Raw genomic sequence first — 27,638 nt, 5'->3', positions numbered from 1 at the left:
CACTTATTCACCATCCTTGTGGTGAATCCTGTAGACCCACCAAATTACAACCTAAAAATTCAGTGTTTGGATGGATATACCCAAGTACTTTCCCCAGTCTATGGCAGTGAAAAGGCTAACTTTTCTCCTCTACCCCATGGAGCTCGCTTTTTCTAAGTCTGTGGAGAATGGGTCTTCTCTCTCAGGGTTGCTGGGCTTTCTACTTATTTCATCTGGAGGGAAGGCTCGTGTCCAGGGTAGAGGGGAAGAGAATAAAACCACCAAGTGACACAGTATGAATTTCTGCTATCATTAAAAATATTTATTAACAGGTCCTGTAAAAAAATGAGGAAGATGCTGAGCATTTGCTGTTCTCTCCTCCTCTTAAGCTTTCTCAGTGGGCAACTGAGTGCCAACCCTGGACTCAAAGTGAGGATCACCCAGAAGGGGCTGGAGTATGGTAGGTGTGATGATCTCAGGAGCTGTTAATGGCATTGCCTTGAATACTGATATGACAAACGAAAGAGGGCAGTGGGAGTAAATGGCCCCACGACAGGCTATAAAGGAAAGTTTAAGAGCACAATAGAGCAAAGTCAGTATGCTGCTTGACAGCATTGTACATCCATATCAAGGTTCATCTGACTTCAGATATTGAATCAGTTAGTTCACCTCTTGCCATGACTAGGAGTGAGACCTGAAATAGCACTGCTGGGTCTCAAGTGAGATACCACCTTCTTGCTGATTCTGTGTCCATCATATTTCCTAAGCCGGAAACACATAACTCTAAACTCCAGGCACTATCAAAGGCAACTGAACTGATCACTGTTTTCCTGTAGCCAAGGAGGTTGGACTGGAAATCCTGAAGCAGAATATGGAGAAGGAGGGTCTCCCTGATTTGACTGGCCATGAGAAATTTGGCCCTGGTAATGTCAAATACAACATCTCAAGGTAAGTATTCTCTCTGGTGGAAATTTGACTGAAATTTTAATCTTGTTTTGTGTTCATTCTGACTTACTGAATAATTTTTTTTAAATCTTTTCTCTCCCTTTTCTCTCTCATGCTCTAGGATACGTGTTACTGCTGTGGAATTACCCAGTGCTTCCATCTCCCTCCTTCCAGGGTCTGGGATAAAACTGGTGATTGGAAATATTCTCTAACCATCAGTATGAACTGGAACATAAGGACCTGGATGTTGTACGTACAGCTTTGCATATCCTGGGTTTTTTTTCTTGATGGATAATACAAAAAGGGGTCACAAGTTTATTCTTGTGAGCCCTTCATTATAAAGGTTCTCTTTATCAGCTGGCAGCAGTAACCCAGGAGCACAGACTGGTGCTTTTCAACAGATCTGCTGGTGGGAAACAGCCCCTGCCCCCTCAGACATCAGCACTGATAAAGAGCCTGTGGCTGAGAAGCACTGCTGCAAACAGGACTGCTGCTCAAGCTGAAAGCTGTCATTGTCCAGTCTGCCAGCTAATAACATTTAGAAAAACTAGTATGGTGGCTCACAGTCCATTATAATAAACCTTCATAGTGCAGTCACACTATTAGAAACCCTCTGCTATGCCACCAAGCAATACAGTTCAAAACAATCCCTTGTGCTTCTTTAGCACCCACTTCTTTTATACTTCCCTAATCTTCAGCTCTATGTAGAAGTCAAAAGCTTATCCTGTGCTTCACTCCTCCTACTCACAGTGCTATCAGAATTGAACAGAATCAGACTGTCTATTAAGCCTCTGGGTACAGCCCCATGAAACAGTATCTCATTATTTTCTTGAATTTCTCTCACTGTCTGAATACCACTCTTGTCACCTGTTTGGGGGATTGTTTTTGTTTATTTTCACTTGTTTTGGAAGTTCCTAGTGCAGAGACTATTTTGTACATATATGATGGTGGTACTTTGAAGAAATCCCTTTTTCATAAATATTAATTAACCCAGGCTGAAATGCATAGTGCTGAAATTACCATCGTTTAAATTATGGCTCTGATAATTTTTACGTTTAAAAAAGCTCCCATGTGTACTAGAATATCATACTAAGGGGCCATTAAATTAATGGTCTGCAGAGATATCTGATCTCCTCTTAATGACTGTAGTACTTGACCCATTAATTGCCTTCTTCCTCCTCTCTAGCTTCCTGCATAACTTCTTTATCAAGTATCTGAAGAACCCATTCACAGGAGCTTGGTCACTAATGTAAGCCTTTCACATTGTGTAGGGGAGGGGTGTAAGGGGAGTGGCATTCACAAGTCAGTGCTGTGAACTTGGCAAAGGAAGAATTAGAAAAATAATCCTATAATAGCCCTATTCTGGTCTGATCAGCACAGTTGTCATCTTGCCAGCAGAAATTATTCCAGATAAATGGACAGGTTCATAGACATACTGACATAGCTACGTTCAACCAAGGCAGCAGTAGGGATGGAAAATGTAGTTATTTTTCCAATCCAGAATAAGTCCCTGCCTGTGTACCTATAGGTCCTGAGGCTTTGGTCATTTTTATGCTTGGCAGACAAAACATGCACTGGGCAACACATAGAGAAAATATAGGATATCAACTGAAAGTATAAGATTTCAACTTCATTGTATCAAAGGGAGGGTGAGTAGTTCTGATGACAACCTGCCCAGGGCCACTGAGAGGGAGCAGAGTTTGAGATGGCTGTCATTCTGTCCAGGGATTTACAATTGGTCTTGCTGATCTTAAGGGTCTTTTCCAACCTAAATGATTCCATGATTCTGAGATCTCGCCTGAGTCACCAATATGAGATCTTGCTCTTTTCCTTGCTCTGTTTAAGGCTGTGGTTTTGTCACCCCCACCAAGCTGCCTCTGGAAACTTCCCTCTTTTTTTGCAGCTCTAACATACAACAGGCTTACATTGCACCAAGCAGAAACCTTGGGGATTCAGTTAGCTAAAGAGAAGCCAGATTAAGTGTTTTGATAAACAAATGCTGCAACGTGTGTCACACAGCAGAAAGATCTGCTAGCACGCATGTAAGAGATGCTTATACATCCATGCTAATCAGGCAATATCTTGAGTATGCTTTTATTGTAGTCATGTCCCAATATGTCCTGGGTTGCAATGTAGGATGTACACTAAGTATTTATACTATCACCATCCTCATGAACTGTTAAACCAAGTGGGGCAGTGTTCTAGTGTTCTCAAGCCCCCTGCCTTTGGGCTGTCTTCTGCTAATGGCCCATCAACGCCTTGCCCATGACTCACAGGTAACTCCCTCCAGGAGTTATCTCTGTTTAATGGGCCATCAAAGACCCACTTCACAACTCATCCCATTGTGAGATGCTCTGCCCAGGGGGAGGAGCCAAGCATTCTCACCTGGATATAAGCTGGTATGTGGGACAGTGCAAGCAGCCCTTACCTACTGGATTCCCGGAGGACCAGAGCTACCAGACCTTTCTACAGGATCACTGCTTCAGGAAGACCACCTCACCGAGACTGCTTCCACCACCCTGCTCAGGTTGTATTCTGACTCTGTCAGTGATCCTTTGTGTTATTGCATTTATTTTATTTTATTTTTACCTTTCTTCTTATTAAATTGTATTTCTGACTTGGAGCCTCTCACTCGTTTTTCTTTCAAACCACGACACAATATCAGAGCTGGGGTCCAGTTTATAGATGAAGACCTCCCATCACTGAATGGTGAGTCATTAGTGATACCTTTTCCTTCTGTTTTCTTTCTTCTGATCAGTGAAATTCTGCTGCTTCCTTAACGGTAGCTGATTAGCAATGCCTCTGGGAGTGGTATCAGTCCCCCTGCTCCCTTGCATACAGAGCTACAGTTAAATAAAGGCTATTTGAGCAAGAAGTACATGTTTCTAAGAGCCAAGGACTTGGTAGCAATTTTCAACTTGCAGGTGTGGCAGTGTGCACTTCTGTTGTGAGAAATGCCACTTAGAGGCCACACAGTACTGACGCTCAGGCAGTTTTCCCTTACCATGCTCCAATTCCTTCTGCACACACAGCACTTTATAAGCTGAAGCCTGCTCTTCTAGCCTGCCTGGAAATTAGGTTTTACTTGCCTATTCATCAAACTTCCCAGGGACAAAATGAAAAAGCTCCTTTGCGAAAACTTTCTCACTTGAACCACTTTGGGTTAGATTTGTAGGCATGTAGACACCCCAAGTGTTGGTCATACCATGTGCAAAACACAGGTATCTAAGCAGATCAGGCACCCTCCTTCTGGGAAAGTATTTGCAAGTTACAGACACTCGGGATGCTCCTAGAAGTGCTTGACAGAAATTCCAACACCTCCTTATGCCCTGAAGCATTGATATGACCATCTCCTTTTTTGGGTTAGACCAAACTTACTTTCCACAATGAGAAAACAACAGAGAAACTAGAGAAGGTGCTTTACAGAAGGTCTCAGTAGAAGCATCAAATCTTAGGTCAGAATGCATGTTAGGAGGTCCCTGGTTGTGTTTTTCCCTACTCTCTGGAACAATTTGTGTCATTCTCTTTCAGAAACTGACATAGTTTTAAGTACACATAAAATTATTTCTGTGGTTTTTGTAATATTCTGTGTCTTATCTGCCACCTTTACAGCTGTAATGCAGATTGATGATTTGGCTGAAGTAGACTACTTCTCAAGTAGCTTACCAGCAGTATTCTGACCATTCATTGACCTGGACTTAAAGGTAGTAGTTAAATAAGTTTAAGCTGCCTTGTGCTTGGTGCTCTACAAAGGCCGAATGAAAAGGCAGTCTTGTCACAAAGATCCTATAAATTAAGTCTTTAAAAAAGGACAGCAGGGAAATAAGAGAGATGGAAACAAAAAGGAACAAGAAGTAAGTATATGCTTGTGTGGTAGTCACTGGTCTCAGCACACCAGCTCTGCAGCTGCAGTCAAACTCTTCTGAGTATTGCAGCAACTAGATTTTAAGCAGGGACTTGAGTCAGACTAAAGCCATTTAAAATCATGGCTGTTCCAAAAGCTACTCTCCCATGTAAGTGGGGAAGTATTCAAAGACTGGTAAATCCAGCAAGTGAGGATTGAATGGACAGGTCACCAACTGTGATTCAGCACTTTGTAAGCATTTTAATAGTCCTTAAAAGGCAACAGGAACTTTAGAGCTAGACGAGAAAATAAAGACAGACAAAATACATTTGGAATGAAACAGAAACAAGAGAACTAATAAAATGGACATAAAAACTTTACCCTTTAAATGTCTTCATCACTTTCAATCAGTTTTACTTTTTTTGTTTCATCTGGACGCATTTGGAAGTATTAGATCTGCAAGGCTTGGCCACTATGATGGGTAATGCAGAAGACATTGTAGGCATTTTAGGTTTGTCTGACACAACTTTCCTTTCTCATAAGCCTTTTGTCTGCATAAGTTACCGACTTGATTCTGGGCAGAATACTGTGCTGATTTTGACCAAGAAAGACCTATGGTTTTAGAGATCGATTTTGTAATTGAGAGCATTGAAAAGCTCTTAAGCAGCAGTTCTCAGATTTAAATTCCTGGAGATGAGGAAAGGAGAAAGTAAGGTGTAGGGATTATTTCCGTGGATGGCAGGGACAAGGAACTCTGCACAGCTGAGATGTTCTAGAAACACGTGGCTTTATTATTACAAGGGTCGTGGGTAAAGCGGGCTCTGCTTCCAGCCACCAGCCTGGGCTGGTGCAGGGAAAAACGTGGGGAGAAAGCAGGAGCAAGGGAGGTGAGAGAGAGGAGAGGAGATGAGTGGACAAGAGCGGGGAGGAGAGGACAAGGCAAGAGTGGATAAGAGGGGACAAGAGGGCAAGAGCGGGGAGGAAAGGACAAGACAAGAGAGCGATCCTCTTGTGACAATACAATATATCCTTTTTTCTGTTGAATATTCTAATTCACGTTGACCAACCAGCGTGAGATACAAAACCTACAAACTTTGCATGCAGCCTATAAGAACGACTGCATTACCATGTCATTTTACTCTCTATAGACTTCTTTCTTATGCATTTGTTCCTGGATGTCTTTTGCCAAGGTGGAAAGGCAACATTCTTGTCCTTTTGTCAGCTTAATCACCGTCTTCCTGCCTGCCATGCACACATCTTGAAACTGGATTTCATTCCTATTTCACTCAGGGTTTGTATCTGCAGTATTTTTTATCATGCAGTCATATTCATAAGTCCTTCCTGTCCGGTCTTTCCCAACAGTAAGGCTTTTCAAAAAGGAGGACCACTAGTCATGTTCTTCATGCAATATTTAGACATTTAATTTAGAGGGTGATCTGAGGTGGCAGACTCTCCTTGGTAGGTGACCAGCATCCCAAAGGACAGACCTTGGCCCTCATCTGTGAAGATGTCCAAAGGCTGGAACTTGTCTTCACTATCTGCTTGAAAGCACCAAGCCTTCAGAGTGTACTACAAAGCCTGCATATTCATTTATATACCAAATGAATAGCCTGAGCAAAGTCAAGGAAAGTAGCATTCATCCTCTGCAGTCATGGTAAAGTTATATTTTGACTCTGATTTTTTATCTCTGACAATAACTTCTAGGGCGTAGTCTTCCCAGCTGGAAACTATATTGACTCTCCCTACGAGGCAGCTTCCTTCACAATCCTGGACCAAAGTGACTCCATGCTGTACCTTGCCTTCTCTGAGTCTTTCAGACCTCCTTATTTGCTTACTACACCACTGGGGCTTTCAACATGACCATTGCAGAGGAGGTGAGGAGGACACAGAGGAATGGGGTCAGAGTGGTTCAGACAGGGCTTTGACCTGCCAGGTGTCAGTATGTGGACATATAAAGCTCTCAGTTCATCTGTAGAGTCCTGAGACAGATTATAAATGCTAGGGTATTGTTATTCTCTTTTACTTATGCTCTATAAAGATGCCTCAGGCCACAGCCAGGCATGCCAAGTACCAAATACTGCCAGTTTTGTTACAAAAGATAAGGGGTTTGTAGACCTGAGGCACAGACTTCTCTAACAGGGACAAGGGATCAACTCTGGAGAATTTTGCTGCCTCAGTGGCTGTTTTCTGAGGGATCTTCATAGAATGAAAATACTACGGAGGCCTTGTAAGCCAAGTATATGTCAAAGCACAGCATCTGTGGCTTGGAGGCTTGACTGACTTGGCTAACCAGACTGCAGGAGGTTCAGTAAGTCCCAAAAGCCATAGACCACAGCCCAAACTATAATGACCTTAAGCATTTGCTTTCTGAGGCATTATTTTGGCATGTATTATTGGGAAGCTGCTTTAGGTATACCAAGTCTCTTAGGAGTATTTCTGAGAGGCACAAAATCAAAGATTCATTGAAATGACCATAATAATGCATTTAGAGAAAAGCTGACCATGGAAGTCAAATCTGGTAACTCATTTGTTTTCTCTCTTTTATTTTTTCCTTCCAACTTGCAGCTATTTTAATATAAACACAGAGATATTTGGCAGTATCATATCTGAGATGAGTATCATTACTTTCACAAAGTCTCAGGGAAGCCACTTAGTTTGGGTTCAAGACACCTCATTACTGGCATATCCCAAAGGCTTATAGGGCCAGCAGGACTCCTGTACTGGAGAAGTGGGCACATGTGTGCCTTGTAACAGCAGAGCAGATGGGCTTTGTCACTTCCCACCCCATGATGAGTTGAATGACTTGCACTGTTACCAAACATAATCTCGGCCCATAACCTTGCACATCAGTCTTTTCTCTGGGCACTATGCCCAAGCCCCAGCTGTTACCACCTAAACCCATGCAGGAAAAGCCTCCAGTCATGAGTCCTACTTTGAGAGACATCCAAGAGGGCCTCAGGTCAGAAAAATCATCTTTCTCCTTCCCAAACCTGCATAATTCTCTTTACTTTTCTGCTGGCCTATGACTGATGAGCAGAAAACCTGGCAAGGGACTGTGTGTGGGAAAATGAGCTAACAGATGGGCAGGGAACATTACATCCTATGGAACAGACAAGGCAGATGCACAGAATTTCCATTTACTTTAGGTGAAGGAGATGAATATAACAGGACAGTGAATACGAGCATGCATGGCTTCCACTAGCCTTCTGAGACAGAATGAGAAACCAAAAATGAGGATAGGAACTCCTAGGCTATAAATGCCAAAGATGGGTGAAATCAGGCTAATAATTCAAAGTACGTCGCATTCTTGTTTGCTTCCCATATGTTATTTAGGTTCCTTCCTCAGAAATATAAGAATTCTCCAAGGGCCATCATGTATGATGTTCTCCATAAAATGCCATGAGAATTGATACAAATATTCCACCCCCTCTGTTTCAAATATTGAGCTTTGTGAGCCTATTCACTCTTCAGGCAATGAACAGAGTAAGGCTCCTCTGAGGACAGTCCAGAGGAGGAACCCATCTCCTGAGATGGGTGAATTTCAAAGTGAATTGTCGCCCTGCATTTTCTTGCTTTCAAGTGTTTGAATCTTTGCAGCCTGATTCTCACACTGCTTTAATGTAAACTATATGTATTTTTAGAAATTATCTATGTGTTTGCATAGTTCTTCTCTGAGAGGAGAACTTGACTGATGGTCAGAGTGACCAATGAGGTCATGAGGTTGTAACCTCCTTGGGCCCATCCTGGCCCTCTGTAAAAGGCGTATATAAGTGATGGAGTCAGAAAAATAAAGAAGCTTTCCATGTCTGCTGCCTACTTGTCCTCTGTGAGGGTCCACACCCACGTTGCAATTTGTGGCCCCTCTGAGTGGGGGGGGGGCACAGTGAATGACTCTTGAGCTCTTTTTATTGTGTGACTAAATATCACATTTGTGGTCCATTTATCTCCTCTGTTCACAAGCACGTATTTAATTTCTCTTGAAATAATATGGAAAAATTTGTATTCCTCAAGTGGAAGGAACTTTCCACTGCATTCCTGAGTGGCCAATACTGTTAATTTAGCACCACAGAAAACCTTTATTTCCTGCTTACCTGAAAGAATCTTATGTTAGCTGCTATTCTTAACCTCATTGTAAGGAACTACTTCAAAATTATTGCTTCAAAAGTGAGAAAATGCAGTATTCTGATCCATTCTACGAAAAAAATGTTTTTTCCTTTTTTGTCTTTGGATCTTACAGGTAGCTAAGTATTCAGTTACACCCTAACCAGTGATGTTGAAGCTAATGTCTGCTGAAATCCCTGTCATCAGCTTACAGCAGAATTCCTTCATGCAAGAGATTCGGGGCTCCATGGAGGTGTTGGCCGTTCTGCAAGACTCAACCACCCAGTCTCTGTTGACACTGAGCATAGTAAGTACAACAAACAAGGTGACATTTAACTCAGGGTTAAATATGTTAGTTCCTTTCTTCTGTTAAAACTCTGTAAAAGAAACAAAGAAAATGCCAAATTTCTAGTAGTTAAACATGCAGATTCCTCTTAGTCACAGGTGTAGGCATGACCTCACCTAACCTACAGGACATTTCTATGACAAAGAACATATTCCTACAGATGGACAAAAATCCCAACATATAGTGACTCTGATTAAGCAAGGTTTTGTTCTCTGGAATTGCAGTTCTGCAAGTGTGAGTCATGCCTCTTGGCATCTTGTTCATGGCTTTGATTAATGACTTCTCATTACACCTATTTCAGCTCTTGTCAGTGCCATTCAAATAAACAGATATTTACTGTGTGCAGCCTTCCAATGAGAAAGCTGCATTTACCTAAAACAGCTTCCATGCATAACTGGAAAGATGGTATTTATGTATTTATGACTAATTCACAGCAAGGGTCCTGGGTTTTTTTATGGCTGGTAACCCATGGTTTCTTTATTTTGCAGGCAGCCAACACCAGCATTTCTCTGAATGTATTTAATAAGAAATTGATGGGTTCACTGTGTTTGAACAGGTAATCCAACCTGGGGTGAAAAAGATTTCCTTTGGAAAACAATGTTAGCAATCCCAACATTAATAGTTTAGACATATGATCAGATAACTATGAATATGTTTTGCTGGTAAATTCATCTGCGTTAGATTCTCTGAATCTGGCAGCATTTGTACAGTTTAGAGGAGGCAGGAAGCTTCTCTCTGACAAGTACCTTGACCCTAAGGGACTTCCTTTGCTGCAGGGAAGTGGTCTCACCGGACTTCCCTGATTTTTACATCTACTCTCCCCTCTGAGCTAGATAAACTAAGCATGCAGGGCAGTTTTGATGACCTTAAATCATCTGAGAGTTTCCCTCATCACTTGCCACCAGCTGGCAAGATGTCATGGCTTTCTAGACAACCTGTGCCATTAATAATGTCAGAGCAGTCCAGGGCACAATAAAGAACCTGGGCCCCTGCAGGTCCCCTATGAAGATATTCTTATAGCAGATATTCTCCAACTAAAGTCCTGCAACTTCAAGGTTCAGAAAGCTGGAGACCAGAGGTTAGGTCATTTACATATCTAGTATGTCACACTTTATGGAGAAGAAGCTCTGCATATCAAGACTTCACAACTGGGAATTGGGACTCCAATTTCATAAAAGTACCTAAGAAATACACAGGGTTAAGGACATGCAGAGTTTGTCAGGGCAGAGGGGTGTTAGGAATTTAAGGAGGATAGTGCTGTTAGCATTTTCTGCAGTAATTTTCAAAGAGGAAAATCTAGACTCTGCTGGAAGCTGGCCTTGAGAATTCAGGTACTAGTGCTGAGGAAATTCAACAATCTTTTTTGGATATGAGAGTAACATAGGGAATAGTATGTCAATGTGGAAACAGAGGCAGTAGTAACAAATCCAGCAGCAGTACCCCACAATGAACAGTTCCTTTCTTCTTGGTAAGACACATATGAAAGCATTATGCAGATGTACCAAAATCTTTAGTACATCTGCATAATACCTTACACCCTACCAAGTCCTTGGTAAATCAATTGTCAGTAGGATTTCCAGAACAGCACAGAGGGAGAAGCACGCTCACATTGCTGGCTACGGCCCTTCTAGCACACTCTTGCATGGATGCTCAGCAATGCTCCAAGAAAACCACATCTTTCTCGATGCAGTAGTATGCAGTGTGTGAAAAGTGCTTCAAAATTCTTTTTACAGATGCTCCTTAAGGCCTGGAGCGCTAAAGCAATGACTGCACATTATTAGAATAATTGTGTTTATCCTTTCTTAGTGACTCATCTTGTTTCACTTCTTTCCCTCAGGATCCAGTTTTCCCTAGCCCACTCCAATGTCGGCTCTTTTGAGGTAAGTGGGTAGTTGAAGCATATAGGAAATGCAAACTAAGAATATTAGTAATATCAAGGCTAAAGAGTAAGCAGCTAAATTTTATCTGTATTTTGAAATCATTTGGCTTCATTCCCAAGTGGCTCTCTTCGTGTCTTCTGGCAGCCACCTCTCTGTTCCAGACTTAAAAGAAAACTCTTTGGGGCAATCTAGTGCTTCGTAAATGAGATGACAGTCTGTAGTTGCCCCGGCTGCAGTAAGCAGAGATCTCTTGAATCATCACGGTGAAACAGAGCAGACCTGACCTGTAGCAGCAGAGCTGAGCGCCATCCAATGGTCACAGGGATGGCTGAGGCACAGGCACTCACTGGATGCTCAGCAAGGTGCACGAAAAAACGGCAAGGAGGAGTCGTCAAGATACTTCCCTCAGATGCCTGAAATAGTGCAGTTGTAGCCTTGCAGGGGAAAACCCTGCAGAGAGTAATTTCATTCTCAGTATAAGAAGTCAGTTCCAGGTAGCTGAGGAGAAAGGATTAAAACTGTTCTGGTCCTGCTTTGCTATTGGTGATAAATTATCTCACAAATAAAGCAAATTAAAATGTTGGCCAAACATAATGAAATCCATTTGTATTTTGCATCTCACTTCCTTTGCATCATTCCAAAACCTTAAGATCCAAAGTTCACTTAACTTTATGACTCTTTGAGGCCAAAAGAGAACTGGAAGTTGACTAACAGTCTACTGTTAGTCCATCCAGGACTAGGGCACAACAGTTCTACCACCATCAGTGTTTTTTTGTCTCTGGCAGGTCTTGCCTCTGGAGAACATCCTGTCTTATATTTTAGAGACTGAAGTAATTCCATCAGCTAATGGTAAGGCTGTATTTCAAAGCATCAGCTACAAAGTTTCCAGGAGAGTGGGTTATTCTAGGAACTTACGATTTTCTGATTAAGTTTTCAGCTCCCATTAACTTGGAGTGGAAAATTACCATCAGCCAGTAAGCAGTGGAAAGCAGAGACTGATCTGTAGGGGTGTAAGTGCTCCCTCTCACTGTTCTGCAAAAGGGGAAAAAATTACTAAGAAAGTAAAAATCCACCTGCCTTCATCTCAGTCCAGGTGGTCTTGATGCATCAGGGACAAAAGCAAAAGTCTCTCTCATCTGCACAGCTGCCTGAGACCATCATACATGAAATGTACTCCTTTTTATTAGACCAGAACACAGCTTTTGCCTCTCATAAATCTTATTTAAGGCCCTGGAGGGCGATACAGCTTTGTGTCAGCCCTCTATACTGGGATGAACATCACCTTCTTTAGTTAATAGATACAAATGGGAACAGATTCTATTGATGGTAGATCTGTATTAACAATCCCTCAGGGATCATTAGGATAAATCATTCAGTATGTAATGTGTTGAATGTGAAATGCCTTAGTTTGCCTGCAATGCTCTACCAAGAGAGAAGCACTGGTAATTATTTTTTTCCATTGGTAAATGAGCATCTTAGCAACCTCCCAGGCTTGCTTGGGAAGACTCAGAGGCTAATTGTTATAAATTACCTACCAGTCTCTGGATAAACAGTGTTGTTGAAGGGCAGGTGTTTGTTATCTTTCTAATGCATACCTAAATCATAGTTTGTCTCTTTTTTTTAAGCTAAACTGTCAAAAGGATTCCCTCTTCCCAATCTGGCCAATGTTACCTTGACAAGACCTCACATTACAATTGTACAGGTGAGATTTTGATACTTATGAAAGATTTTCCTTTATGAAAGGTTATCCCTCTTTTTTTTTTCTTTTTTCTTCTAGACATTTATTCACCTTCTATAGTGCCAGAAATTCGCTGTATTTTAGCTACTTAAGCAGTAAAAATGGGTTTAAAATGAGATCTGTAATAATGGTAAAATTCTATTAGAAACAAATGTCTTGCTTTGAGAGGAAAAGTTAGAACTGAATATATAAAATTATGGAGTGATCAAATGTACAACTTGTTCAGCCTTGCAAGTTGCAATTCAGTGTAAAAACGGATTTAACATGTTGTTCAAGTTCAGCCAATCACATCAAACTAGAGTTATTGCTAACTCACAGTCTTGTTGAATATTTGGAATATGAGAGGGAGGCAAATTCAATTTTGTGCAGCTAGGATGCCCAGATTTTGTTAATAATTGGTGATAATGACTGAGGCTAGTAGCCAAAAGTAGTTCGTGAGCTCTCAGAAAATATTTTTGTGCCTTCTGGTTATCCTTCTCCAAATCCAGCCCTTAGTTTGAGCATACAGAATGTTGTACAAGGGCATTGCTGACAAATGCCCAGGAAATGAGTAAGCCTGCTGCATTTCTTCACTTTTTTAACAACAAGTTTCACTTGTTTAACTTGTTGTTAACAACTTCTCAAAGTTATTTTCAGTTTTTGTGAAGTTTTTCTTTGCAAAGACTCCTAAATCTTTGTTTGCATTTAAGCACAAAACACAACTCAGGAAAGAAAACGCAAAGGTTGTTTTAAATTGTTCTTTACTTCCCACATACCTGGTTCCCTACAAAATATAATTGCTCCGAGACTGCTTTCAGTGGCACTTATTGCCAACAGTGTTACAGACTAATTGTGAATGAAGAATTTTAGTGATTCTATGGTGCTTTTTCCCACCTCGCATTCTCTAACCAGTCTCCTCATCAGTAACAAGGAATGAGAGACAACACAGAATTGCTGTGCCCTACCAAAGTAAATGAGATTCCCATTCAAAAGCTAGAGTTTAGGCTCTAGTTCTAGAGTTTCCACTTCCATTCCCAGTCTGATGGCAATAGGAAAAAAAACAATTCTTACTTTTCATAGACAGACTGGATGGTGCTTTGAGCTACCTGATCTAGTGGAAACTGTCCCTGCCCATGGCAAGGGGGTTGGAGCTGGTTGGTCTTTAAGGTCACTTCCAACCCCACCCATTCTGTGATTCTGTGGCTGTGATGAGCTGCTCTCTGCAGGCTCATTGCTCTGTATGTGCTGACAGTGAGGGAAGCTTTAAGGACAACTTTAGATTAAATGGCTAATTCTTAAGTGATGCAGATTAGGTAAAGAATAATACTACCTTGTGATGCTTGCCTAGTTGCCTCAAGGCTCAGATAAACCTTCCTGAGTAGGCTCTATGATTTTTAGATTCCCTTCTGTCATTAACATGATACAAAGGCATAGCACCCAGGGAAAGATTCGCAAAGTCCAAAGGACAGAGTTGAATAAAACTTGTTACTTCCAAGGCTCAGTTCTTCTCAGTAGATTTTTGGACCTTAAACACCAAGATCAATTTGAAATTAAGAAACCCCGAAGTAACGTGTTCATTTTAATTCATTCATGTCCATGACTGTTCTTCTCCCCACAGGGATATATGTTGATTTCAGCTGATGTCCACTACAAACACTAAAGGAAAAGAGACCACTCGTTAAGCATGAACTTCAAATCAAGTCAATAATGACACTCTGAAGACTAAACACTGTCCAGGTCTGCTGAGATACTTAACTTGAGCTCTGACAACCCCCATCCTGGTTGGGGGCAAAAGGGGGTGCTGGGAATCAAAAAAATCTGATAGAATAGTTAGCTATAATAGTGATAACAAGCAGACCCAAGGGAGGAGAACATGTAACACATGCTTGACATTTATTTATTCTATAGTTTTACTGATGCAAAAATGTTTTTAAGATAAATGACTCTTTGAAATACAGTTTTGTCTATGCACTTCCAGAAGGATGCTGCAATCTCTTAAAATTAGGAGAAGTACATTGTCAAAATGCTGCTAGATACAGCAGCAGATAGAGCAGATACAGCTGCTAATGTGTTTCTGCTGTAATGACCTTAAACGCTTCCCTTCTGCACACCATGCATGAAATAGGGAGTGAGCCCTCTCCAGAGCTGTGGAACTGTCAGACTGGGAACTGTCTCAGTTATAACTGGAACTAAAATCTTTGCAGCGTCTTAACATAAATCTTAAGATGCAGAAGCAGAACGTGAGTCAGTGGTACTACTACTCTCCATCTCTCCCTGTGCCTGTTCAAATCCTTGCGCCTGTCATGTGCCCTATTTAGCGCTGTTTAGCCAGGTCAGATATATTTAACTCCTTCAGTGTTTCTGGGTAAGTCCTCTAATTCTCCGGCATCTTTGTCTGAATTGAATACTTTTCTTACTTTCTTTGGGTATGTTATCTTACCCTCTTTCTTTCTCCTCCCTTTTCCCCCATTGCTTTATTAGTGTGCACTTGTGAACATAGTTCTGCAGAGGGCCCTGCCTGCCCTGTAGAGAGTAGGTGCTTTGGCCATACCTGGTCGGGAAGCCGGCTCTGGCCCCCCAAACACCTGTTTTCCCTCATGCTGAAAAAAGCAATCAGTGCTGGGGTGCAGGCAGCTTTTGCCTGTCCGGAACTGAGCGAGCTTGAAAAAAATACTTGGGCTTTTTCCACACAAACTAGCTCAGAAGTTGTAAGTGGTGTGAGGGAGGAGGCTGTCAGGTACAACCCAACCCGCTGCGCTCCCCCTCACCCCCGGCCCGCAGGCACTGACTCCGTGCCTCGGGCTGCCCCAGCATCCTGGGAGACGGGTCTGGCAATGGGCGTCGCTGGGAGCGGGCCAGCCCTCGGTACGGGTGATGGACGGACGGACGGACGGAGGCGGCAGGGCTGAGGGAGGAGGTTTGAGCCTCGGCGGCTCCTGTCCGCTGGTGCTGCCGTGGGCGCGCGTCAGTTCCTGCCGCCGGCCGGCGCTGCCGTCGGGATCCGCCGATCAGGAGCGCCGCCGCCATGAGCCGCAGCTACAACGATGAGCTGCAGTACCTGGACAAAATTGATAAGAACTGCTGGCGGATCAAGAAGGGCTTCGTGCCGAACATGCGTGTGCGTGGAAGGGGGCCTGGGTGCGGGGGTCGGGGGAAGGGGCGCGGAGTCGGGGTCGGGGCGGCCCGGGCGGCTGACGGCTCTCCCCGCAGGTGGAGGGTGTTTTCTACGTGAACGACCCGCTGGAGAAGCTGATGTTCGAGGAGCTGCGCAATGCCTGCCGCGGCGGAGGTGGGTCCGGCGGGAGGCGGACCCCCTGACTTGGGAGTCACACGGAATCAGTCGGTCCACAGAGAATTGAGTTCAGCCTAGGACCGAACACTGCCATGCCAGCCAGACCGTAGCAATGAGTGCCACGTCCATCCTTTCCTTGAACGCTTCTAGGGACGATGACTCCACCACCTCCCTAGGCAGCCCATTCCAATGTGTAATCACCCTTTCCGTGAAGAAATTTCTCCTTATGTCCAACCTGAATTTCTCCTGGCACAGCTTAGGACACTCTATTTGTCCTGTCACCGCTTGCCTGGGGGAAGAGGCCGTGTGCTCTGTCGCAGGGCTGTCCCCGCATGTCCCTCCCCGAGCCCTGGGGTGCAGCAGGCAGCGGGGCAGGCCCGGCGCGCGTCCCGGCGGCTGGGTCTGGAGAGGCGGCAAACAGGAGCGAGTTATCCCGCCGTGCGTGCCGCGGCAGCCCGGGGAGCAGCACAGGCGGTCACCGGCAGCTGTAGCGTGACCTGTGCCCAGCTCTGGGGGGCGAGCCCGGCAGTGCCGGCTGCACTGTGTGCTCGGCAGTGTTCCCTGAATGCCGCTCTCAGTTTTCTGTGGGGGGTACCGCCTGGGCCTGTTCTCTGTGGAGCTGGGGTGCAGGGCTGGATCTGAGCTGCCACCTGGGCTGAAGGGAGCACGCTGCTGTTGTTAGCACAGACCCCATGCTGTTGGTACAAACACAGCAGAAGTTGGTCTTCAGTGAAATAAACACTGCAATTAATGAAACTGCAGATTGTGCACCAATGCCAGGCTCTTGATACCAGATTAGAAGTCTTGTCAGTGGCCAACTTTTTTTTTTTTTTGCCAGTGTTTTAAACAGCCTCTTTAGGAAGTATTTCATTGTAATTATCATGGTAAATTGTCAGATTACTGTTTTTCAAAAATCTTTTTCAGGTGCTGGTGGCTTCTTGCCTGCTATGAAACAGATTGGGAATGTGGCTGCATTGCCTGGAATTGTTCATGTGAGTATCTCCTTTGAAAATCTCTTTTTCTGTTCCCATTTGCCTGAGATTATTGCATTCCAAATGGGAGCACTCTCATGAGAAGAGATATGGACCAAAGTTCTCAAGGTAGTTTGTGTGTTAGGAACCTGTGTCTGAGTAAGGAGTGCTTGCGAGGGCAGGCTGCAAAACTGTGTTGTCAGAAAGGGAAGTAGCCACTTGCTTCATTGCTTGTCTTTTGAGATATAGCTTTTCATGCTGTTTCATCTTCTTTCCCCATTATTCATACTAACTGCTTGTTGGTTTTGAATTGTCTCTGCTCTGGGATACATGGAGAAGTGTGGAGAGAGAAGGAGGTGGTACTGTTGTCTGTCTGTATTATCGTTACTGGTCTCATGTGAGTAGTGAGCCTTCACATGCACTCAACACTGCCTTCCCTCAACCTGTGCCTTTTTGGAAGCAAAGCATCATATATAATGATGCAGGCAGGAGAAAAGTGCTTACCTGTGACTCTTTTAGAGAAGTGCAAAGTACGATGCGGAAATGATCCTTTTCACATTCAATATTGCATATATTAAAAACTAACAAATAACAAAAATTTTTTTAATTGTCTCTTTTGGCATAAGTTTTGAATTTATGGGTGCAGTAAAAGGCAGACCATCGTGCTGTTAAATGCCTTAGGAGTCACACCAAAATGGAGTACAGTAGAATAGTAACAACCTGCTAAAATAGGAATTTTGGCTGGTAGTTTGTAGAAGAGGTGCTACATCATGTACATATTCAGATCTTCACTTTTTATTTCTAAACCAATGATTTCTTGGTGATGGCAAGGAGAGGCAGAGGAAGCAAATAATCCCATTCAAATGTACTGTTTATTTCAGTGTGTGATAGCACTTTAATAGATATTGAAAAGTTCCAATTTTTGATAACTTTCTGGGTGTCACAGGGTGTTTGCTTCAGAGATCTCCCTGCTTTTTTTGACTGTACTCTAAGTGCAGGAGATAAGGTCCTCACCTGAGTTGATGTGTTCACTCTACCTACATCTGAACATCCATGCTCTTTTTGGTATTTTTTTTGCAAGTGTGATAACCACTGCCACAAGGCAGAGTATAACCAAGGCAACTCTGCAGCATCGAATTTCATAAAGCTTTAAAATTGCCTTTCAGAGATCAATAGGCCTTCCAGATGTCCATTCTGGTTATGGATTTGCTATTGGCAATATGGCTGCCTTTGATATGAGTGATCCTGAAGCAGTGGTTTCACCAGGTAAGGATGACTGACTTAACCTGCTCTGAGAAATATCTGGGATGGCATAAAAATACTTTTCAAAATGGCAGGACTTTACAGTACTTTACATTCAGAAACAAAGCAAAAAATATGAGAATTATAGGGAGTTAAGGGGTGCTTAATTCTTGTACTTAGAATCTTTATTCTTTATGGAGCAGGTAGTTACACTGAGAAGAGTTAAACAGTACAGGGAGAATTGCCTTTGTCTTTGCAGCTTGGACTTGCAATATCCCTGAGTTTTGAAGTCTTTGACCTTGGGGTTTCACCAGGTTGATAAAGAACTGACTAGTTTCTTCAAGTAGTTTGAAAACATCTTTTGATGATATTTCTATACTTAAAACATGAGCTTAGAGTATGTCTGTCTTTTTAGTAAACACCCAGATCTTTGGTTACTGTCAGATTGAAGCTTGCGTGGTTGTCATGAAACATGATACTCATGTTTCAGTTTTGCTTTGATCAATTCAGGTATTCCTGATTGACTCAGACCCAAGGTCTCTTAGTTTAATATCTCCATTCTAACATAAGTAATACCAAAACCTTCATACTAAAGGTGGCATGATTATCTTTCACATTTGGCATTGCCTTATAGAATTTATAATGATAACTAGTAGGAGTTAAGCAAAACAACAAGAACTGAAGTTTAATATTCCTTGTTAGTATTAATCACTTCTTATAGTTATTTATTATTTATTCCAGTAAAGATTCAAAAACAAACTTATTTTTGGGGATTGCTCTCAAGAACATTTTACATCAGGGAGCCATTCTACAATCTGTGACTTTTCTTTTGACCTTAGCCAGCAGAACAGGAACATTTTTTCTACTTTCTATGAGCAGTGTGTTTTATAATTGCATCCACTTCTTTTTGTCAACTTCCTGGTGTAACTTCGTAAACAGAGAGCTCTGTAGGCAATCATACAGCTATGTCTTGAAGTCTGAGGCTTCATGTAAATCTGCTAAAATGATTCTTAATGCAGGTCTGCTTTTTTTTCCCCAGCATTGTGTCACAAGAAAAGGAGTGAGATTACAGCCTTCAGTACATACTCCCTGACATGGCTTTTTCTCCACTTTCAGGTGGTGTTGGCTTTGACATCAACTGTGGTGTCCGCTTGCTGCGGACAAATTTGGATGAAAGTGATGTGCAGCCTATGAAAGAACAGCTTGCCCAGGCTATGTTTGACCACATTCCTGTTGGTGTCGGCTCCAAAGGTGTCATCCCCATGAATGCCAAGTAAGAGAATGACTTTGTGCACACATCACTAGAGGAGACATTTCTGTTGTTTGTTTTGAGGCAAGATTCGTCAGTGGGAGACTTAAGAAAGGAAAAGTAATTCTAAAATGCTTTCCATTCTTTCTGCATATGTGCATTACCAGAACTGACATAATCATCAATGCACAGTCAGCTCTTTTTTCCCCCCATTTAAACTCCTTGAAGATTCTTGCTGGGTTCTGATTTCTTCTGACGGAAAACTTCCATGAACGTAAAGGTCTCTTTTGAAAGGGATGAGAAATAGGATTATAGATAGAAAATGGGATATTTCCCACCCGGCAAAGAGGAAAAAGTGGTGACGTACCAAAAGTTAATATATTTGTAGAGCTTGATTTTCTTGTAGTATTAAGAAGCTGGACTTGTTAGGAGAGTTGGGGGAGCATAACATTTAGGTTGGATGGGGTCCTTTAAGGTCATTTCGTCCAACTTCTTGCAGGAAGTATCTAAATGTAAAGGTAAGTCTTACAAAAATTTGCATCAAGTTGTTCAAGGCCATATCCAGTGGAGTTTTGAGTATATCCAAGGATAATCATCTTATTTAGGTGTTTGATAATTGTAGGGATTTGGAAGAGGCACTGGAGATGGGTGTGGACTGGTCTCTCCGAGAGGGATATGCCTGGGCAGAGGACAAGGAGCACTGTGAGGAATATGGAAGAATGCTACAGGCCGACCCCAACAAAGTTTCTTCAAGGGCAAAGAAAAGGGGCCTCCCTCAGGTAATGTTATGTTTCAGGAGAGCTATATATGCTCCCAGGGTTCAAATGTAAAGGTTAGAGAATAGTTCTCTAATTCACTGTCTTTTTTTGAAACTCTGTCTAGCATTTCAGGGCAGGGGGAAAGGTGAGATGGTGAGGTCAATAATTCTGGACAGAATTGCAGCACAGGAGAATAATGCTGGGTGTATCCAAGGTCCCTGGGGCCATCAGGTTTTCATCTGTTAACACCAGGTACTGGAAGTTATATTGGGTGGCATTTCCACGTCCAGATGTATTTTGTTTTGCAGAGATAGGCAAGTTAATGTTCAACTTTTGTCTGTGTTTGCTCAGCAAGTTAATAACGGGGCAGGAAAAGATACAATAATAAAGGGAACTAGCTCATGACTCAATCACAGTTTAAGAGTTGGATTTCATTTCTATATTTCTAGTGTCTCACTTGTTGGAGTCCAGGACATCCCTTTGGATGACCTGGGACTTGAGAAAGAGAATTTGAGCCTTGGACAGGGGGGTGTAGAACTAGTTCAATGGGGTTAAAAACTTTGGCACAAAGCCTAGGAAGACACTGAGTTTAATTTTAGCTCATGGGAGAAACTTTTAGTGTTAGGAGAGGAATTGCAAAACACTAGGAAGTGAAAATAGTAGTTTAGCGCAGTAGAACATACAAAATTCAGTAGTTTTAAGATTCTTAGAATAGAAGTAAATGGGGGACAAAATGGTGGAATTTGGGTGGTACTTTGTGTCTCTTTCCTTCTTCTTAGTCTTCCATCTTTTGGGGTGGTGATGATATAAGATAGTTAAAGTGGATTGGGTCAAAGTAAAAGTGACCTTCTTAGTGTAAGCACTAGGCATTGGTGTGAAATAGTAAATAACTTATACGTAATTATTTGTATAAATGTAAGGTGACGTCCCATTGGTGGGCAGTCACCTTGTGTCCCAGCTGCTGTCTGAACCTCGGCTGGGAGCAGAGAAAAACTTTGTGATATCAAATAATAAACAACTCGAAAAACCAAAAAGCAAGGCCTTGAAGACTCCGCTTCTTTGTACCAACGCGACTCAAAGCTTTTAGAGGGCCAAGGACTTTAAACAACTTGAATCTCGAGTGAGAAAACCAACCCAAGATCACTGCTCTATGTGGAATCATTTGAGATGGCTATACTAACAGTACATTTGTAAAGCTTTCTTGTGTATTCTTGATATTAATTGATATTATTATTTTTTAATTGGGGTGGGGCAAAATTATAGCATTATAACCTCAAAATAATGTTATGTCCCCAGTTTTCACATTTGCCTTGCCAATAAGTGATCATCTGAGTTGAAAAAATTAGGGCTTTGAAATGGAATATCTTGTTTTAATCTACTAAAAAGTTTTAAGTACCGAATGAACAAGATGTTGTAACTTCTTTGTGGAGTTATAACCAAGTATATTATATAACTAAGACTGTCTGTTTTGTCCGTATAAACTGAAGACAAAGTCGCAATACTCTATACTCTTCCCATCCAAGCCAAAGTAAGTTGGGAAAAAGTGACAGCACAGTCTGTAGTAGTAGGTAGATCCTGGTCTCCTTTTGTTTAATCACAGTCTTGTTCCAACAGCACGGGTTTTTACAAACTTGAACAAAAAGGAAAGTGGTAACGCTGCTGTGTTCAACTTCCATCCAGTTTACATGGGGATATTTATTCCCCAAAAAACCCTTTTCTAAAACCAAAACCTTGTTCTAGTCATGTGCCCTATCACCTGTTGAACCTTGCTCTAGTCATGTGCCCTATCACCTGTTGAACCTTGCTCTAGTCATGTGCCCTATCACCTGTTGCTGTAGCTCTCCCCTGTGCTCCCAGAGGCTGCTTTCCCTGCCCTGTCTGATCAGTGTCTTGTGATTGGCAGCTGGGGACCCTGGGAGCCGGAAATCATTATGCCGAGATCCAGGTGGTGGATGAGATTTACAACGACTATGCTGCCAAGAAAATGGGCATTGACCATAAAGGGCAGGTGTGCGTGATGATCCACAGTGGAAGCAGAGGGCTGGGCCATCAGGTTGCCACAGGTATGATTTAACTGGTGTAGCTACTTGGAGTGAGGTTAACTCCTCAGCATGGTCTTGTCTCTGACAGCAAACTCCAGCACCAAAGAGCATTTCTTACAGTGCAGTTGATCAGAGCATCGTGAATTGCCTGGTTAGGTGTTATCTATTTGCAAACAATTGATAACATTCTGCCACAGATTTGGTTTCACATTTGAGAAATAGCCTTGGGCTTGACCACCAGACAGATGAGTTCAGTTTTAGAATATTAATTACAGACACCCATGTTAATCTCAAAGATTGCAGCAAATTAAGAAGTCACTTTGATTTACTGTGTTTATTTCCCAGATGCACTGGTGGCTATGGAAAAAGCTATGAAACGGGACAAAATCATAGTGAATGATCGCCAGTTGGCATGTGCCAGGATTGCCTCTGCAGAGGGACAGGATTACTTGAAGGGAATGGCAGCTGCTGGCAACTATGCCTGGGTTAACCGGTCTTCCATGACTTTCCTAACACGACAGGTAGGAGCAGGGTTGTCTCTGATGCAAGTACTTTTTCTGCTTCATCCCAGACATAGAGAACAAAGAGTAGTTGCACTATTTAACTTAATTTCATTTTTATGTTTCTTAAACTGTTTTTTTCTGGAAAGACTTGCACAAAGCCTCAGTCATGACAATCTATCTAAACCTTCTCAACATCACTAGATTGTACTTGGCAGAAGCCACTTAAGCAGTGTTTTTGAAAATGCCTTGAGCTGGAAAAAGGATACAAGAAAACTGGGGGGTTTGTCACTAAAATTGGGGGAGTTTTGTTGCTAAAGCTGGGTTTTCAGAGTTGCACAAATTTGCCTAATTGATTTCTGACTGAATTATAACAGGAAGCAGCCAGAGGGCAGAGAAACAATCTATGCAGTCCAATTCTGTCATTCTCAGCATTGCTGTGTTCAGTTCCATTGTGGCTGAATTATGATGATCTTGTATCTCACATCCTGATTTGCTCTCTTTTCAGGCCTTTGCCAAAGTCTTCAACACAACCCCAGATGACCTTGACATGCACGTTATCTATGATGTGTCTCACAACATTGCCAAAGTGGAGCAGCATGTAGTGGATGGAAAGGAGCGGACTCTGCTGGTGCACAGAAAGGGATCAACCAGGGCCTTCCCTCCTCACCATCCTCTTATTGCTGTTGATTATCAAGTAAGTTTAGCTTTGGGAGAAGGAAACAGAGAGTTCTGGATTAATCAAACAATTTTAGGGTCCCTAACAGATACTTAAATGCTGTGAGTTAATTTTTTAAGGTAACAGCACTGGAACCCTGGTGGGATGGCAATATTCAGCTTGTATATGTGTTAGATCTTTGGGACACTGAGCTCCTCCTTCTGCTCCACACCCAAAATGGCTGGAAAAACATGAGAGGAAAGAAGTCCTTTATGCCAAGGGTAGGATTCAGTGGTTTGCCTTGTTTCTGTTGGACACAAGTCTTTCGATCTACTGGTCTGTGTTTTTAAGTGCAGTTCGTTTTCTAGAATCCCTGATTCCAGGGACCTGAGACAACCAGGGATGTTCTCAAGGAATGTTAATATGACCTCCTTTTCAGGAGATACAGTTCCTCTCGGACTTTTATTAAGAATGAGTTCTTTCAGCTTTTTCTTATGAATAGAATGCTTTGCATCCACAGCTGACTGGACAGCCCGTTTTGATCGGTGGCACAATGGGCACCTGTAGCTATGTCCTCACTGGCACAGAGCAAGGCATGACTGAGACCTTTGGAACTACTTGCCATGGAGCTGTAAGTTAAGAAGTTATTTCATGGAGGGGTTGGGGTGAGACTGTCATCCAGAGAACAAACTTGTTGAAGGGTCATCCAGTGTGTGATTCGTCTGTTGGTCATAGAAGTAGAGAGTAGCCTTGCCAGTAGTCCCTGCCTGGGTGATCTGCAAGGTAGAAGTCTTTGTCCCTTACTGAGTAGTTGTGACTGCTTCTGCAGAAAATCTAGGGGATATTGCTTTTTATAAAGCAGATGTTATTATGAAGATTTGGAGAATAAGCTCCTTTTACCAAATTCTGATATCTCTTAGCTAATGGGAGGGATAACTCTGCTGAGGCTGTCTATATAAAACTCCTCAGTAGTTAAAAGAAAGTATTTCCTCCCCTGCTATTCATAGTGTGAGACAGTAATTGAGGAAGAGAAATATCTTCCAGTAAATTCTAAGTCCTGAATGCTGTTTGGTTTGGGTAAAAAGACACTTGCAGACAAGTGTGTTATACAAATGAAACTTTCCTAGCTATCATACCAGAGGGGTGATTTTGCAGGAGCCTGTGACCTGAAGGCAAAATTAATTTCCTGTATTGAGGTTTACTGTGGTCTGTGCTCTCAGTCATTCTGTGTTTGCTTATAATGCAGTAATGGCTTTTTTTTTGATAGGAAAGAGTTTTGTTTTTCCAAACTACTACAAAAAATAGAATTAACAAAACTGTTGGCCTAGGGTCGTGCGCTGTCTCGAGCCAAATCTCGACGTAACTTGGACTTCCAGGACGTACTGGACAAGCTGGCTGACATGGGCATTGCCATCCGTGTTGCCTCTCCCAAACTGGTCATGGAAGAAGTGAGTTTAGTACTTCATTATCTTAGAAGGAAAAGGGGGTCTTGCTCCCTGGCTGAATGACGCTCTCTGGACTGGCTTTTTTGCAGTGTTAAGCGATTGCCAGTACTCTAAATATGCAGCTTGTGTGATTTTTGATAGAGCTGTCAAATTTTTTGGAAAATGATATGAAGTGTTCTCTATCCTAAATGCACGCTGAAAGGGGAGATGCCGGATTGACAGGTTTGGGGGGTTATGTTTTTTCCTCTTCTGCCTGGTGATAGGGATAATTGCTATCTTTGTGTGAGCATCTACAAAAGTTTCATGGATTTGCTTCTTGAATGATGTTCTCCCTGCTTTAAATTTACCTTACACTCCAGCTTTCATGTAGATTAGTAGCAGCTTGAAAGATCCTCTTTTAAGATGAACTCCCATATTTGCTCAAGAAGAGAACTCTGAATGGTCAGAAAACTTTGATTATTATGACTTCCAGTTCCTCTGCATTAACATGAGCATGCCATTTCTGTTCACAGCCTCACTCATAAAAGTGTAAATCATTTGGCACTATGCTTTTCTGGGTGTTGGTGGTATATGAACATATTGATCACATTAAAGTCTCTATTAAGAGCAGCTTCCTTGTCAGAATAGGGGCCAGAGGGGGAAGCTCTAGAGTTAAACCTTGACTACTGTCACTAAGGGGCAGTGAAGATAAACCTAAAGGTTACCTGTAAAGGGCAAGTCAGAGCCACTTCCTACTGGATATTGAGGCTTGACACTCTCACATACTGGGGCACAGATTATTTGAAAAACTGGATTAAAATAGCTAATATTTTATCTGAAATATGATGAAAGCTTATTTGGAAAGCTAAGTGTCCTACAGATTTCTTAGATACATAAGGTGGACAGATGCTCAATACGTTCACCTACTTCTACACCCTACATTCATTTATATGGTTATTTTTGGAAGAGTGGATTTCAAAAGCCTACACCTGACTTTTGTCTTTTTTTTCCCTCCAGGCACCAGAGTCTTACAAGAATGTGACTGATGTGGTTAACACCTGCCACGAAGCTGGCATCAGCAAGAAAGCCATTAAACTGAGACCTATTGCTGTTATAAAAGGCTAGGAGCTGACAATGCACTGATATCTCCAGGTCTTACACAAAACTGACTAGAATTATCATCTTCCCACACCTCTTGGCCTCTGTAGGATGCTCAAATATCACATTCCTGTTCTGGAAACACAACAGCTGAGGATAGACCTATTTTTAACCACTCCTAGCCATAATTATTAATGCCTCTCCTCCTTGTTATATGGTGTTCTTTTCTTGGAAGGACAGGGCAAAGAAATAAGTCTTGGTCTTTATATGCAGTCCTTTCTCCATTTCCCTGCTCAGGCAGGACTTCAGACTTGCCTGAGTTGTCACTAAATGCTGTGCTGCAAGACCACCTCCATGAGTGAAGGTGGTGTATGAACCCGACCTGCTGTTGCCACACCTGAGTGCCTGGAGCTTTTTCTGCATATGGAAGTACTCTGATAGACAGAGTATTGCACTTACGGGCAGGGAAAAGCTGTCCTGTTGGCAGGTACTTTTATGCATAGTCTGTACTGTTGCATGTTTTGTGGCAATTGGAGTTGGGAGCAGTCTTCTGCTCAGGTTGAGAGGGGCTAGTTAAGCTTGGGACACAGTCTTACCCCAGCCTCTCCCATTTAACACAGCACCTGCTGGATTTGGCTCAGGACAAGTAGGCTATCCACAGTCTTTTGGAAAAGCTGAGTAGAATTGAGTATGTTGCCTTGAGAGGTTTTGTTTGCCTAGTAACAGTTGTAACTTAACTTAGAGCTGTGCTAATCCAACATTTTAAAAAGCTCTAAGCATATGAAAGTTGGGTTGGGTAATGCTGCTCACTGTGTCCTGCAGCTGTGATTTTAAGGGAGCCCAATTTCAGGGTCAGCCCAATGCGAAGTGTTTCTTTTACATTCATTAACCAAGACTGGAGGCGAAGCTGACCATCCCCACTGGATCATTTTGGGGGATTACAATAAAATGGGAAGATGGATGTGGCAGCGTATCTGTGTCATGTTTATTCTGTATTTTTAAAAGCAGACAACAGATGTTTTAGCCATATATGAGCTTGAAACGCATTGCATTTTGTGACTTCAGATAATGGATCTTGCAAAGAATGTGCAGATGGCAGAATTCCTGCAGGATACAAGGAAAGACAGTGCAGTGCTATTTTCCCAGCTCAGTTATGGCAGGAGTGTGATGGCTGTGACTTGTCCTTGCTGCCCCTGCTGAGCCCACCTCGCTAGATGGGGATGGCGCCTGCCTGCAAGGCTGGATGCCAGCACAAGAAGGCGGCTGGAGGGAATCAACACCCCAAAGCAACAGTGGAGCCCTGCCAAGGACTCGTGTAAGGGGAGCAGATAGTGATTGATGGCCTGCAATGCCTTTTGATGAAACATCCCTTTAAGTTCAGGATCTTAGAAGGCATAATGGTATTTCACTGTCGTAATCACCTTGTTCCTACAGGTTTCTTAGGTTCAAATGCTGTGTTTGTGCAGGTTCAGAAGCAGCACCTACCTACTTAAAGGCAATGCTGTGAGTTCTTGTGGGTCTGAACCTACAGCTTCTTGTTTCCCTCTCCTTTCTCTAGTGGAACAGCTCCTGATTGCCATTTCAGAGGTCTG

The 27,638-nt window shown here is 42.5% G+C and overlaps 2 protein-coding genes across 2 annotated transcripts in view; both read left to right on the top strand.

The window, feature by feature from the left end:
• The window catches only part of BPIFC (BPI fold containing family C), a gene marked incomplete at its 3' end in the record, with an annotated part of 56,564 nt that extends 40,843 nt beyond the window's left edge, over positions 1-15,721 (top strand). Inside the window, 13 exon segments of the mRNA XM_083860137.1 lie at positions 312-439; positions 816-927; positions 1,046-1,125; positions 1,128-1,173; positions 2,111-2,173; positions 3,287-3,451; positions 3,590-3,633; positions 4,537-4,601; positions 4,605-4,628; positions 6,473-6,575; positions 6,578-6,642; positions 9,704-9,771; positions 15,511-15,721. Coding sequence (XP_083716263.1) covers positions 325-439; positions 816-927; positions 1,046-1,125; positions 1,128-1,173; positions 2,111-2,173; positions 3,287-3,451; positions 3,590-3,633; positions 4,537-4,601; positions 4,605-4,628; positions 6,473-6,575; positions 6,578-6,642; positions 9,704-9,771; positions 15,511-15,721 — 1,161 coding nt within the window. The 5' untranslated portion in view covers positions 312-324.
• A 65-nt stretch (positions 15,722-15,786) lies between these two features.
• On the top strand, positions 15,787-27,130 carry RTCB (RNA 2',3'-cyclic phosphate and 5'-OH ligase). Its single transcript, XM_083859385.1, has 12 exons — positions 15,787-15,930; positions 16,023-16,101; positions 17,029-17,096; positions 18,242-18,341; positions 19,434-19,590; positions 20,189-20,345; positions 22,228-22,387; positions 22,712-22,887; positions 23,375-23,563; positions 24,045-24,155; positions 24,853-24,972; positions 25,966-27,130. Exons 1-12 carry the CDS (start codon positions 15,838-15,840, stop codon positions 26,071-26,073), a joined length of 1,518 nt encoding a protein of 505 aa, XP_083715511.1. The 5' UTR covers positions 15,787-15,837; the 3' UTR covers positions 26,074-27,130.
• The last annotated feature ends 508 nt before the right edge of the window (positions 27,131-27,638 follow it).

Source organism: Zosterops lateralis (genome assembly GCF_965231275.1).
Source record: "Zosterops lateralis genome assembly, chromosome: 4".
NCBI classification, from domain to species: Eukaryota; Metazoa; Chordata; class Aves; order Passeriformes; family Zosteropidae; genus Zosterops; species Zosterops lateralis.
The sequence above is the reverse complement of the archived record's forward strand: the minus strand, read 5'-3'. Positions and strand labels throughout refer to the sequence as shown.